Source organism: Schistocerca gregaria, chromosome 2 (assembly GCF_023897955.1).
Source record: "Schistocerca gregaria isolate iqSchGreg1 chromosome 2, iqSchGreg1.2, whole genome shotgun sequence".
NCBI lineage: Eukaryota > Metazoa > Arthropoda > Insecta > Orthoptera > Acrididae > Schistocerca > Schistocerca gregaria.
Window position 1 is genome coordinate 671,768,493 of NC_064921.1, and position 12,450 is coordinate 671,780,942.

Consider the following 12,450-nt stretch of genomic DNA (forward strand, 5'->3'; position numbering starts at 1 on the left):
TTATTGATTTTGCTCTAGTCGTAAATTTTTTTTGAGAGGGAGTTTTAAAGTAAATTCTAAGCCTTCTGGCACTCTGTGATTATTGATGTTGCCCTTGCTGTAACTTTTTTTAATGGATAAATTTCAAAGCAAATTTTAAGCCGTTCTGGTACTCTGTGATTATTAGTAATTGTTAGCTGGCTTTTCGCTTATTTCCACTGTGACAGAAGATTTGAAATGTTTTCACAAAATAAATCTAGATGTTGACAACCACAAGTGACACTGAACCTGGGGCTTGGCCCTTCAATGAATTCCTGCCATCACCAACGACAGGCCATTTCAAGTGTCTCAGTAATCTAACACTATTCTTTGCTTCCTGGAAATAAATTACCAGATGATTTGCCAAATTAGTGATGAAGTTTCTTTAAATCAAGTGTCAGGACAAAATTCCACAACAATAGCTTCAAGGATGATGTAACATTGATGAACATTCACAGAAATGACATGCAAAATTGAACTCAAATACTCCAACACACCAGTACAAATCAGCTCTGATAATGTTCTGATATTCAGTTAAAACTTGTAGATTTGTCAGTTAATGGCTAAGTGACATACATCATGAACATTAATAAGACCAACAAACTGCAGGGACAAATCCTTGACTGGAAATGGAGGGAAAAAGGTCCTATGAATAAGTGTCCAAAATTGCATCGTTATTGTGGTAGATGGCGCTGACGAATGACAATTTCTCTGACCACGTGCCATTTGTTCCCTGTGTGTTGCAGATTGAGTGATTGACACAGCATACTGTAAGCAGCAGAATGGTCTGGTATTTGTATTGAGAACAAGCCGAGATGGTGTTTTTATATACCAAGCAAATGAAATGGTCGAGATGCAGCTATATCAAAACAAGTACACTCACACACACCAACCACATCACACAACATTTCTAGCCCTTTTTGGATGTTTGTCTAATTATAGAACCTAACTAATTAATGGAAAATCTCATATAAAGATGTGAAACAATTACTAACAAAGAGATAGAGGGGCTGGCCAGTACTTATCTCAGCTCAGTACAGCCGATAGAAACACAAAAAACAACCGAAAATTTAAGTTCCTAGCTTTCGGAATAAATGTTCCTTCATCAGGGAGGAGAGAGGGGAAAGAAAGGAAAGAAGGGAAAGTGTATTTACTTACTCACAACCCAGGTTATGAAGCAACAGGGAGGGTAGCAAGGATGGAGGCATGGTTGTCAGAGGGAAGCCAAAGATATTCTACTGTAGGTACTGTGCCAGCTTCAAACCAAAGAGGATGCATACAGAAGTAAAGAGGTGTATAGTATATACATGTAGGATGAAAAGATGCATGAATGGCTAAAGAGGAAAGGGAAAGAGGAGAAGACTGAAAAGTAAATGGGAGTGAGGTTGTTTAATGTAGGTTCAGTCCAGGGGGATGGCGGGATGAAAGGATGTGCTAGAGTGCAAGTTCCCATCTCCGCAGTTCAGAGGGACTGGTGTTGGGTGGGAGAAGCCAAATGGCACATACGGTGTAGCAGGTTCCTAGGTCCCTAGAATTATGCTGGAGGGCATGCTCCGCTACTGGGTATTGGACATCTCCTAGGCGGACAGTTCGTCTGTGTCCGTTCATGCGCTCAGCCAGTTTAGTTGTTGTCATGGCAATGTAAAAGGCTGTGCAGTGCAGGCATGTCAGCTGATAAATGACATGTGTAGTTTCACATGTGGCCCTGCCTTGAATTGTGTATGTTTTACCAGCAGCGGGGCTGGAGTAGGTGGTTGTGGGGGGATGCATGGGGCAGGTTTTGGAGCGGGGTCGGTTACAGGGGTAGGAACCACTGGGTAGAGAAGGTAGTCTGGGAATATTATAGAACCTTTCAGACAGATGAATGTCCAGGGAGCCAGTGGACTATGCATACACCAGATCTGGAGAATCAGTTTCTACAGGATATTAATATGAACCCAGCAAACTGGTGTAAGCCCAAGTATGAGTATGTGTATCCCGTATGACAACCACTACTATCGCTATTACCTACAGCCACATGGAGGCCACTTTGAACACTTGTTGTTATGTGTATGTGATGCAGCTCTTTACTGTGCTCTGGGACAATCTGTCATCATTGAACACACACACAGCCCATTTCCGGACACATTTTTGTAGGATCTTTCTTCCTCCATTTCCATTCAGGAATCTGTCTTTGCTGCTCATTGGTTTTATTGTTAGATTGGAAATAAATTTTTCATTTTGTGAAATTACTACAAATTTCTGAAGGCAATCCAATGGCCAGAATTTTTTATTTTTAATGATACTCTATGCACAGCCAATATTTGTCTTACAATGAAAACGCAAAGCAGCATATATTTTACATACCATATCAATCTGAGCTTGATACTGCATTGTTACCATTCCAATAAATACTTGGTTGCACTGCAGCTCAAAACAACCCTCAACATCATCAACATCATCCTCGTGGCCTTCATTACCCAACAGCGAATCTGTAGGGAGAATGATAATGCCAATAACACTGATTTATAATTATGAAGAGGATAAAAGGCAATGACAAATTAAATAATAGTAATATCATGTAGTGAAACATCTCAGTGGCTTCTTTTTTAAAGAGTTGATTACACTAGATAGATAGAAAAATGCAAATACTACATTGCTTAGAATTACCCACAATGGAAGACTAAATTTTTTTTCTTCCACTTTTTTCATTCAATTGTACCAGACTTAATAAACTTTTATATTTCATAAACATCAGTTTTATGTTTCAATAATTCCTAAACACAACAGAAAAAGAAATAAATAATTAATCAAATAAAAACTTTTTGATATAATATGTATTTAAAATGAGATAAAAAGTATAAAATAATTTCTCCCAGCCCCATACAGATCACTAGCCCTGCACACATAGTACTGAAAATTTTGTAAAATTTAAAACTAAAAACATGGGGTGCATGCAATAGATACGTGTTGCATGAATAGCTCACATAAGTCACTACCAGTTACATTGTACAGAAATGGTATGAACTGTTGTGAGATTTTATTCAAAGACAGCTACTCTCTACACCTCTTTCTACTGTCTATTGCATGCAGCCCACATTTTTCATTTTAAACTTTACAAGTATTGTCACAACTACAAAAAAATATCACAAGCACAGGTTTCAGGATTATCTGTATGGTGTTATGAATCTATATGGGGCTAGGTGATAACATTTCACACTTTTTAGTATATTAAAAAAAAAGATGCTGTGACTTACCAAACGGGAAAGCACTGATAAGAGAGACACAATAAAAAATAAAAACACACACACACACAAATATCAAGCTTTCGCAACCCATGGTTGCTTCATCAGGAAAGAGGGTAGAAGAGGGAAAGACGAAAGGATGTGCGTTTTAAGGGAAGAGAAGATATACTGAAGGGCAAGTTCCCATATCCTCTCTTCCCGTTACACACCTGGCCTCAACCTCCGCTAATTTCAAGTTGCCGCCCCTCGTACATCACTTGTCACTCAACAACATCTTTGCCTCTATACTTCCGCCTCGACTGACATCTCTGCCAAAACTCCTTGCCTTACGTATGTCTGCTTGTGTCTGTATATGTGTGGATGGATATTTGTGTGTGTTCGAGTGTATACCTGTCGCTTTTTCCCCCTAAGGTAAGTCTTTCCACTCCCGAGATTGGAATGACTCACCCTCTCCCTTAAAACCCACATCCTTTCGTCTTTCCCTCTCCTTCCCTCTTTCCTGATGAAGCAACTGTGGGTTGCAAAAGCTGTGTGTTTTTTATTTTTTATTGTGTCTATCTACCAGTGCTTTCCCGTTTGGTAAGTCACAGCATCTTTTTTTCCCATGTGGAATGTTTCTTTCTATTATATTCATACTTTTTAGTCTGTTTTAGAAAGTGTTATATTCACAAGATAATTATTTTCTGATTTTTTTTTCTTGTATGAGACAAATTTTTCAATCTATTTCTAACATTTTGATGAGATTACAACAGACACACACAGTAAATTTCTGGTATATTTCTCTTTCCCAGAGTCAACCAATGTACTTCTTCCTTCTACCTCTTGAAAGGACTGTGAAGGCAAAAATTAGAGACATTTGAGCTCCTAGGGAGAGTTACCAGCAATGATTCTTACTGTGAATCATTTGTGACTGGAACGTGGAAAGAGGAAAATTGCAGTGGTACACAAAGTATTCTCTGCTACACATCAGACAAGAAAACTAGTTAATATTGCAATACAGAGAGACAGAACAACGAAGTATCTCCACCACACACCAAAGATGTGAGTGAATTACTACTGCATTATCATCTAGTACTGAGCTATGTAGAAACTTTCAAGTATCTAGCTCATGGGAGAGTTATTGTGAAATCAACTGTAAAATCAGTGCTGAATAGAAAAACTGACAAGATAGTGATCTAATAAAAAACATTAAAAGTGGGAATATTGTCATAATTTCATAACTAATAATCAAAAATAGGTAAAAAGAAAGTTGTTCAAATGTGTTTAATTTTAAAATAAGTTATTAGCCCCTGCCCACACAAGTCATGGACCTTGCCAATGCCACGTGGCTTATATGCCTCGACAATACAGACAGCCATACTACAGGTGCTACCACAATGGAGGAGTACTTGTAGGAAGGATAGAGAATCATGTGGTTTGTGTAGAGGGGCAGCAGCCTTTTCAGTAGTTGCATGGGCAACAATGTGGGTCTCTGACTGATCTGGCCTTGTAACATCAGTCAATGTGGCCTTGCTGTGCTGATACTGTGAATACATTAAATGGCTGAAAGCAAGGGGAAACTATAGCCATTACTTTTCCGGAGGGCATGCAGCTCTACTGTATGGTTAAATGATGATGGCACACTCTTGGGTAAAATGTTCCAGAGGTAAAAATCCCCCCTCCCCATTTGCATCTTGGGGTGGGGATTACACAGAAGAATTTCATCAGGAAAAACAAAACTGGCATTCTATGGGTCAGCATGTGTAATGTTAGATCCCTTAATAGGATGGGTAGGTTACAAAATTTAAAAAGGGAAAGGTTGAAGTCAGGTATAGTAGAAGTTATTGATGTTCAATGGCAGGATGAACAGGACTTGTGGTCACGTGAGTACAGGATTATAAACACAAAATGAAGTAGGGGAAATGGAAGAGAATAGGTCTAATAATGAATAAGGAATGCAGTTAAGCGACTGGATACCGAACACATTTTACAGCCAAGGTAAAACATGAAGCTAACACCCACCACAGTAATACAAGTTTACATACCAACTAGCTCTGCCGATGATAAAGAGATTGAAATAATATGTGATTAAATAACTGAAATTATTCAGATAGTTCAGGGAGAAGAAAATTTAATCGTTGTGTGAGACTAGAATTCGATTGTAGGAAAAGGACGAGAAGGAAAATTAGGAGAAGAGTAGAAGAATATGGATTGGAGGAAAGGAATGAGCGAGTATGATTTAATCACCACTAGCACTTAGTTTAAGAATCATGAAAGAAGGTCATATCAGTGGAAAAAATCAGGACACATTGGTAGGTTTCAGTTTGACTGTATAAAGGTAAGAGTGAGATTTTGGAACAAGATTTTAAACTGTAAGACATTTCCAGGGCCAGATGTGTACTCTGACCATAATTTATTGGTTTTGAACTGTAGATTAAAATGGAATAAACAGCAAAAAGATAGGAAATTAAGGAGATAGGACCTAAATAATTGGAAAGATCCAGAGGTTGCTGAGAGTGTAAAATACAAATGCAACAGAAGAGACACCATGCATATCTATAATTCGATGGGCGCAACAGTTGTTTGGTGAGAAAGTTTCAATGCGAATGCATAACCAATGTCTGAACTCCTACAGGAACTGGAAATCTGCAAGTAGGGGGTTAACTGGTGGGGAGTGTGAGAAACAGAGTATCCAGGTTGGAGTTCCAGTCCAGCACAAATTTTCAACTATCACCACTGCATTCCACAATGTTCTGTGTGGATGGAAGTCATTATTTCCTTCCTCTTTTTTTTTTTTTTTTTTTTTTTTTTTTTTTTTTTTTTTTTTTTTTTGCATCCCATTTCCTTTCCATTCCTTTCACTCCAATTATTCATGAATCAGAATTCTTCTTTGACAGGCTCTTCTTTCTTTACGGCCTTCGGTAACAGTGGTTGTTCCCTTTGTTTGGCTGCAATGTTTGTTAATGGAGTGTTGACTGGGAAGTGTTGATGTTCTCCCAACGGATTCTGCAAAGCCTCAATTTTTGTTTTCCTTAAAACACTGTACCCATTTTGCCAGTCATCCTGATCAATGGAGAGGATTTTTCTCAAGTTTAGGTGAAGACCTATGCCATCACATAATCAAGCTCAGTTAAGTGGCACAGATGCTCTTCCAACAGCTTTCTTTTGTTTGCATCAGAAAGTCTAAGGTGTCACCAATTCTTGGCAATGGATACACATCCTTTTTGACAGATCTGTTTAGCCGATGGTAATCAACGCCAAAATGCCTTGCACCATCTCTCTTCTTCATAATTAACACAGGAGAGGGCTAAGGATTTTCTGATGGTTGAATGATGGTGTTTCACAGAGTATTCTCCACTTTCTTCTCGTTATCTGTTGTTCAATTGAAAACACTGTGAGTGAGTGCCAACTGGCAAGAGTGGGGCGATCCCCAGTGTTGTGATGTTTCACATAGGGTAGTCTGGTGTAGCTTGTCTCCACTCTGGATTCGAACACAATCAAAAATTGATGTAGAATGGCCAACACTTGCCAACTTTGTTCCTTGATCAAGAAAGGACCTACTGGTGGGTGGATAAATGTTCCTTCAGTGGGTAGATGGTAAAGGTAATGGTAGGGCACTTGCATTTTTCATGGATAGCACTGAGCTGACCTTCATGAACTGATTCAGTTGTCCTTATGCACATAATCTTAGTTATGAGTTGTGGCTTTTAGAGGTAACTAGTGACCCTGATGCACCTTGTACATTTATGATGGTAGTGATCACTGCTGGCATACAGATTTCTATTGTGAGGGTGGTTACCTTTTTGTACTTGGCCAGAGGTTACAGTTAAACTGAAAGTACAAACTGGTCTTGCTGATCATAGGATTAGGATGTCATCAACTGTAGATAATTACACAGAATAATCATTCTTATGTCAACTTGGAGGAGTGGCTTTGTCAGTCTGAAGAATCAGTCTTCCATAGTCGATGATAATGTCTCCAAGTCACCTCCAAGGAAAGCATTAAAACAACAAACTCAAACTACTGTGCTCTGGCACTGATACGTTATCCTCACAACAGTTTCCTGTCAGCTAGATGTATTTGTAACCTTCAACACAATAGCCTCTGAAACTCTAAACATAATTTTGTTCAGGTGGTCAATGTAAGTATCCAATACCATAAAAATGATGATGATGATGATGATGATGATGATGATGATGATGTACTGGTGGCTTAGTTTTGTTTTAGGGCACCAAAATAACTAAGGTCATACACACCCACATCAGAACTGTAGACCACAAAGATGAAAATGGAGTTAAAAGTAACTACACGTTAAGCCCATTCGACAGAAGTACAGACAGCTAAAAACAGGGACTTCCTCTTGGAGAAATATCCATAAAATATAGAGATAGCAGAGGCCCTAAACTAAAGATTAAATGTCCTTTGCCATATTGCTATGATAGATAAAATATGAAATGTGATGGCTAAAATGACAGGATACGAGACCTTGCTTGAATGATTTCCTCACATTGAGAGAGCCGAGAAGAAGTTGGCCAAGCCAGCGGGAGATGTTAAGTTCCATGGAGCTTGTTCCCATGAAGAGAAGACCAGTGTTGATGCCATAGTAACACTACCTACTGGCAGACAGCAAAACAGAGATCACAAAAGGGAATGGAAGAACTAGATGGCCGAGGTACAAGGACTGCAGCCTTGGCAGCAGCATCAGAGCTTCGAATCCCATCAGACCAATGTGACCAGTGACCCATATAAATATCACAGTGGCTCCATCAAGAATGAGCAAGTGAAATCTTTCCTGGACCAGTTGCACTAATGGATGGGCAGTGTACAGCACTCAGAGACTCTGAAGGGCACTGAGAGACAGCAAATGACACAATGAAAAGCCTGTGTCACTGGGTGTACTCCGTGGCCTAACACAGGGTGAGGAGCTCTACTGTAAATACTGAACAGTGTTCTGGAAGCCAAAGCATGATTTAGATCCCTCATAGTGAAAGCGACATTGTAGTACTCATGATTCTAAGAAGAGAAGCATATTTCCTGAGTCTCCTCAACTAGTTTACTGATGGAGGAAGGCAGGGTAGTAGTGGATGGAGCTCGAAATGTCCACAAAATAGCAGCCCAAGGTGTTGGAGATAGCAATAAGGTCCACTATGACATCATCTGTTACAGTCAAGCCATAAAGTGGGGAATGGACCCTGGTCCCAGAGAGCCGTCGGAGATCGGCCCACACAACGGAAGAGGGCATGTAACTATTAAAAGAACTTGTAAATGAAAACCAGATAGCTTTACTGCTATCGCGAAGAATGCGCCTGCAACTGTTTACAATGAATACAGTTTATCATCGTAGGATGATGGTTAAAAACACAGAGAGCACTTCCCCATGCATGAATTGATCGCAGCATGCCTCAGTCCACAGAGGACCGTGACACGGTGTGGTAAAGATGAAGTGTATGGAATGGAAGGTTCTGTGGTGGTAAAGATCAAGTTTGTAAGGTATTCTACCTGGTCATCACAACTGGGAAAAAGGTGTTCATTGAAGACTCCCAGAGAGGAGTAAAGCCTCCAGTCAGCCTTAGAAAGCTACCATTTGGATTTGAACATAGGCGTGGTAGGAGTCATCAATGATGGGCAAACTGGGCAGTGCAAGTAGAAAGGTCCACATGGGAATAGGTGTGTGTGAAGTCTAAAAGGAACATGAGTGCTCCAGTGTTAAGGCAGATGAGGCTGAGTTGATTGAGAAGGTCAGCCAAGAGGGCACCTCTCTGTCAGGCTCTGGGAGAGCCTGAAAGAGAATGGTGCACATTAAAGCCCACAGTGCAGCAAAAAGGGGTGAGGGAGTTGCCCAATAAGCTGGAGGAAGTATGCCTTGGTGACATTGATTGACAGAGGGATGTAAACAGTACAAAGGGATAACATGAAGCAAGCAAGGAAAATGTGAATTGCAACAGCTTGTAGTTGGGTGTTTAGGGAGAGTGGTTGACTATGAACATCATCCTGGATGACTCCCCCAGGAGATGGAATACTATCCTCAAGGGGAAGGTCAAACAGGACCGGAAAGAAATGCGACAGGTCAAAGCGATTGTGAGAAAGCAATTTTGTTTCTTGGAGGCAGAGAACAATTGGATGCTGCAATTCCAAGAGCAGATGTAATTCCTCCTCGTTGGATCTAAGCCTGCAAATGTTGCACTGGAGGAGATGCATGACAGGGAAAGGGGAGAAAGTAAAAAATTGAGGGGTGTCACCTCTTGAAGCCTTTGAGGGTGGCAGATGACAATTCAGATGTTTATTGGTTAGAACGACATAAAAAGTCTTTGTGGAAGTATTCCTTCTGTACATTCTGGCCTGCTGGTTGTGTAGCATGTGATTTCATCACGTGAGGTGAAAATTTGGTGGCTTGTTGCACAGTTGGAGGAGAAGGAGAAAGGGATGCTACCATTACACTGAGCAATTTTAAAACCACGATGCTGAATTTGAGGTTGCATGTCTCCATGACCATGTCCTTCAATGAGTGAGATTTAGCAAGAACAGTACTTTAAGTGCTGGATGATAAAATGCTGAGTTTCTGACTAGCCAGCAACTTGTGAGCAACAGGGTAAGGCACTTTTTCCTTCACCTGGACCTTCTGGACTGCCCAGTCACCTGTTACGTGTGGGCCAGCCTTCAGGATTACACAGGGAGAAAGAAGGAAAAGAGGAACACCGAAGTGGAGGAATGATAGGATAAGGAGAATGAAGAAAGAAAAAAAGAATGAGAAAAAAGTGGAGCGACTGTTCTGAAGTCAGGCTTCTGAAAATTTAGGACGTATTGCCAAATGTATATGTTCCCCAAGGGAGAGGAAAAGGAAGGTAGACATGCAGCACAGAAGGAAGAAGTGCAGCAAAGGTAAATGGCTTATGGTAGCTAAGCTTAAACTCCGAGTGGTGGTGTGTGCACGACAGCAAGGTCTTAAAGTGTTTGTATTAAAATGAAATGAGACAAGTGTGGATGCAGACTGCAAATTTATTAAAATTGGAACTGTAAATAAAAACATAAAAACATCCTAAAATAGTCACAAACACAAACAACAAAAGTAATGTTGTCATATCTAACACACAGTAAAGAGTGAAAAAGAAGTGAAGGAATTAAAAGACATCAGATAGCTGTGGTTGGCTGATTGTCAAAATAGAAAGGACAAGCCAGCTACTCCCAAATATCTCCAACCTAAAAGCTTAGGACAGAGTCCAGATGTGTTGCAAAATATTAAAAGCTTGATCTCACTATTCTAATCATCAGCTAAACTAGAGGGCAGATGTGCACTTAAAAGTTTCTTCTGACCACTTCTCACAAAGTAAAATGTATCCAGTTAAAATGTGGCATACATTGATTTACATGCCACAGGTCTCTCAGACTGGGAGCTGGAAGTTTACCAGGGCAGTTAATCCCACCAGAGAGATTGGCATGAGGATCACCACCACCACCACATAGTTGGCTTTACAAACCTCAGCTTACTGTCCCTCTTCCCACAACAGCATGGATCTCCAAATGACCAGAAAAATGACAGCTGGCAGTGAAGTGTCACACTGTGTTACACAAGCTCCTTAGAAGCATCCTTGGCAGTTAAGTCAGCTCATTCCTTTCCCCAGATCTCCACATGTCCCAGTACCTAGTAAAATGATACCAGCTTCCCCCACAATTGAAGGAAGTACAATTGGTCATGTATTAGTTGGACCATTTTTTGAATGTGCTGATAAGACAGGGGTACTAAGGGGATAGGAGCACATGAGAACCTGTTTGATCTGAAGACACCTCACTTGCTCCAGCGCCTTCAAGATCACATGGAGTTTGGCAGTAAACAGTTATTTAAGGGGAAGGTGAATCCTGAGCACATATCTGTGTATCCATCAATTTACATGACTTTTAAAAGTTGATGCCTATTTGGGAAGGAAAAAAAAAAAGTTAAAAAGCAAAAGCTGAAATTCAAAATCTGAAGTGTGATTTTTCTTATAATATGTCAAGTCTAAAATAATTCTGGGCCCCTGTAGGAGCCAATGTGGAGATCTGTTCCAACCTTCGTGTAAAATGGTAAAGCCAGCCACACTCATCTCTAAAAGGCAATTCTTTATGAAATCCTGTAGAGCTTAGCTGCTTGCTGTCAGTTATGAAAAAGTCCTTTCATTGATGGCAGAGCAGTGGTATGGAATGCAAGTGTCTACAGCGCGGGCAGTGTTTTATAGGTTTGCCTCACCAGAGGGCTCATTCGAAAGACCCCAATGGCCATCCAAATGCCTTCATGGTACATCACATCCAAAAATTTTTTATAAGAGGGTGGTGCAGAGCAATGCATCATGCACATTTAATCAAACCATGATCGAATGAAAGCCCTGTAAAACTGGAGCGGACAAGTTCAGTCTGCTCCCCATGAACTGTGATTAAGACATTTTAAAATAGTGAGTGCTTTAGTGACCATATTTTTAGGTCCATAAGGTGCGGCAATCAAATAATTTTCGAATCAAATGTGAGGCCCAAAGACCTCACTTTGTCATTAAAATGAAGAACAGTGTGTCCTATTCTCAACTCGGAAAAGTTTAAAAATAGAATATGAATGGTTAAAAAGAACACACACAGACTTCTCAGTGAAGAAATTAAAACCCCTCATACCTGCCCATTCCTCCAAGCATCGAACAGTCAATTGCAAATGATGAGTAGTTGTTGCAAGATACGAGCAGGAACAAAAGACAGAGAAGTTGTCAACAAACAAAAACCACAAGACAGGACATTTGACAACCAACATAATGCTATAAAAGCTTTCGCAAAGACCGTCATACTTAAAACACTTCCTTGAGGGACACAATACCCCTGTTCAAGGTGACGAGACAGGACGTCACTGATTCAGTATCTAAAATAGCATGCTGAGAAGAAGGACCATATAAAGATGGGAAGACATCCTCAAAAACACCATTCATGAAATTGCCCAAGAGTATTATGCCTCCGAGTAGTATTATGGGCCTTATCAATGTCAAAATATATACTCAGTAGGTGTTGGTAGCACAGGAAAGCCCAGTCTATTTGGAAAATGCTGAAGTAGCAAAGACTGTTGCATTCTCACTTCAACAGAGAATGAGGATAAGATGATATGTGAAACTTAGTAGAGACTTGTGCATCCATAAAAAGATAGATGCACAAAGCATGTGACAACAACCAATGGTCTCCTTAGCAAAAGATCTTGCTGAGAACCCAAGAAAATTTGGGTCCT

At 40.2% G+C, this 12,450-nt stretch overlaps 1 protein-coding gene across 8 annotated transcripts in view; it reads right to left on the reverse strand.

Moving 5' to 3' along the window:
• LOC126334718 (transmembrane protein 94) overlaps window positions 1-12,450 on the reverse strand; it is a 461,078-nt gene that overhangs the window by 214,576 nt on the left and 234,052 nt on the right. For all 8 annotated transcript variants that reach the window (XM_049997238.1, XM_049997237.1, XM_049997233.1 and 5 more), the window contains one exon: window positions 2,365-2,489. In XM_049997238.1, coding sequence (XP_049853195.1) covers window positions 2,365-2,489 — 125 coding nt within the window. The remainder of the gene's footprint in view (window positions 1-2,364; window positions 2,490-12,450) is intronic.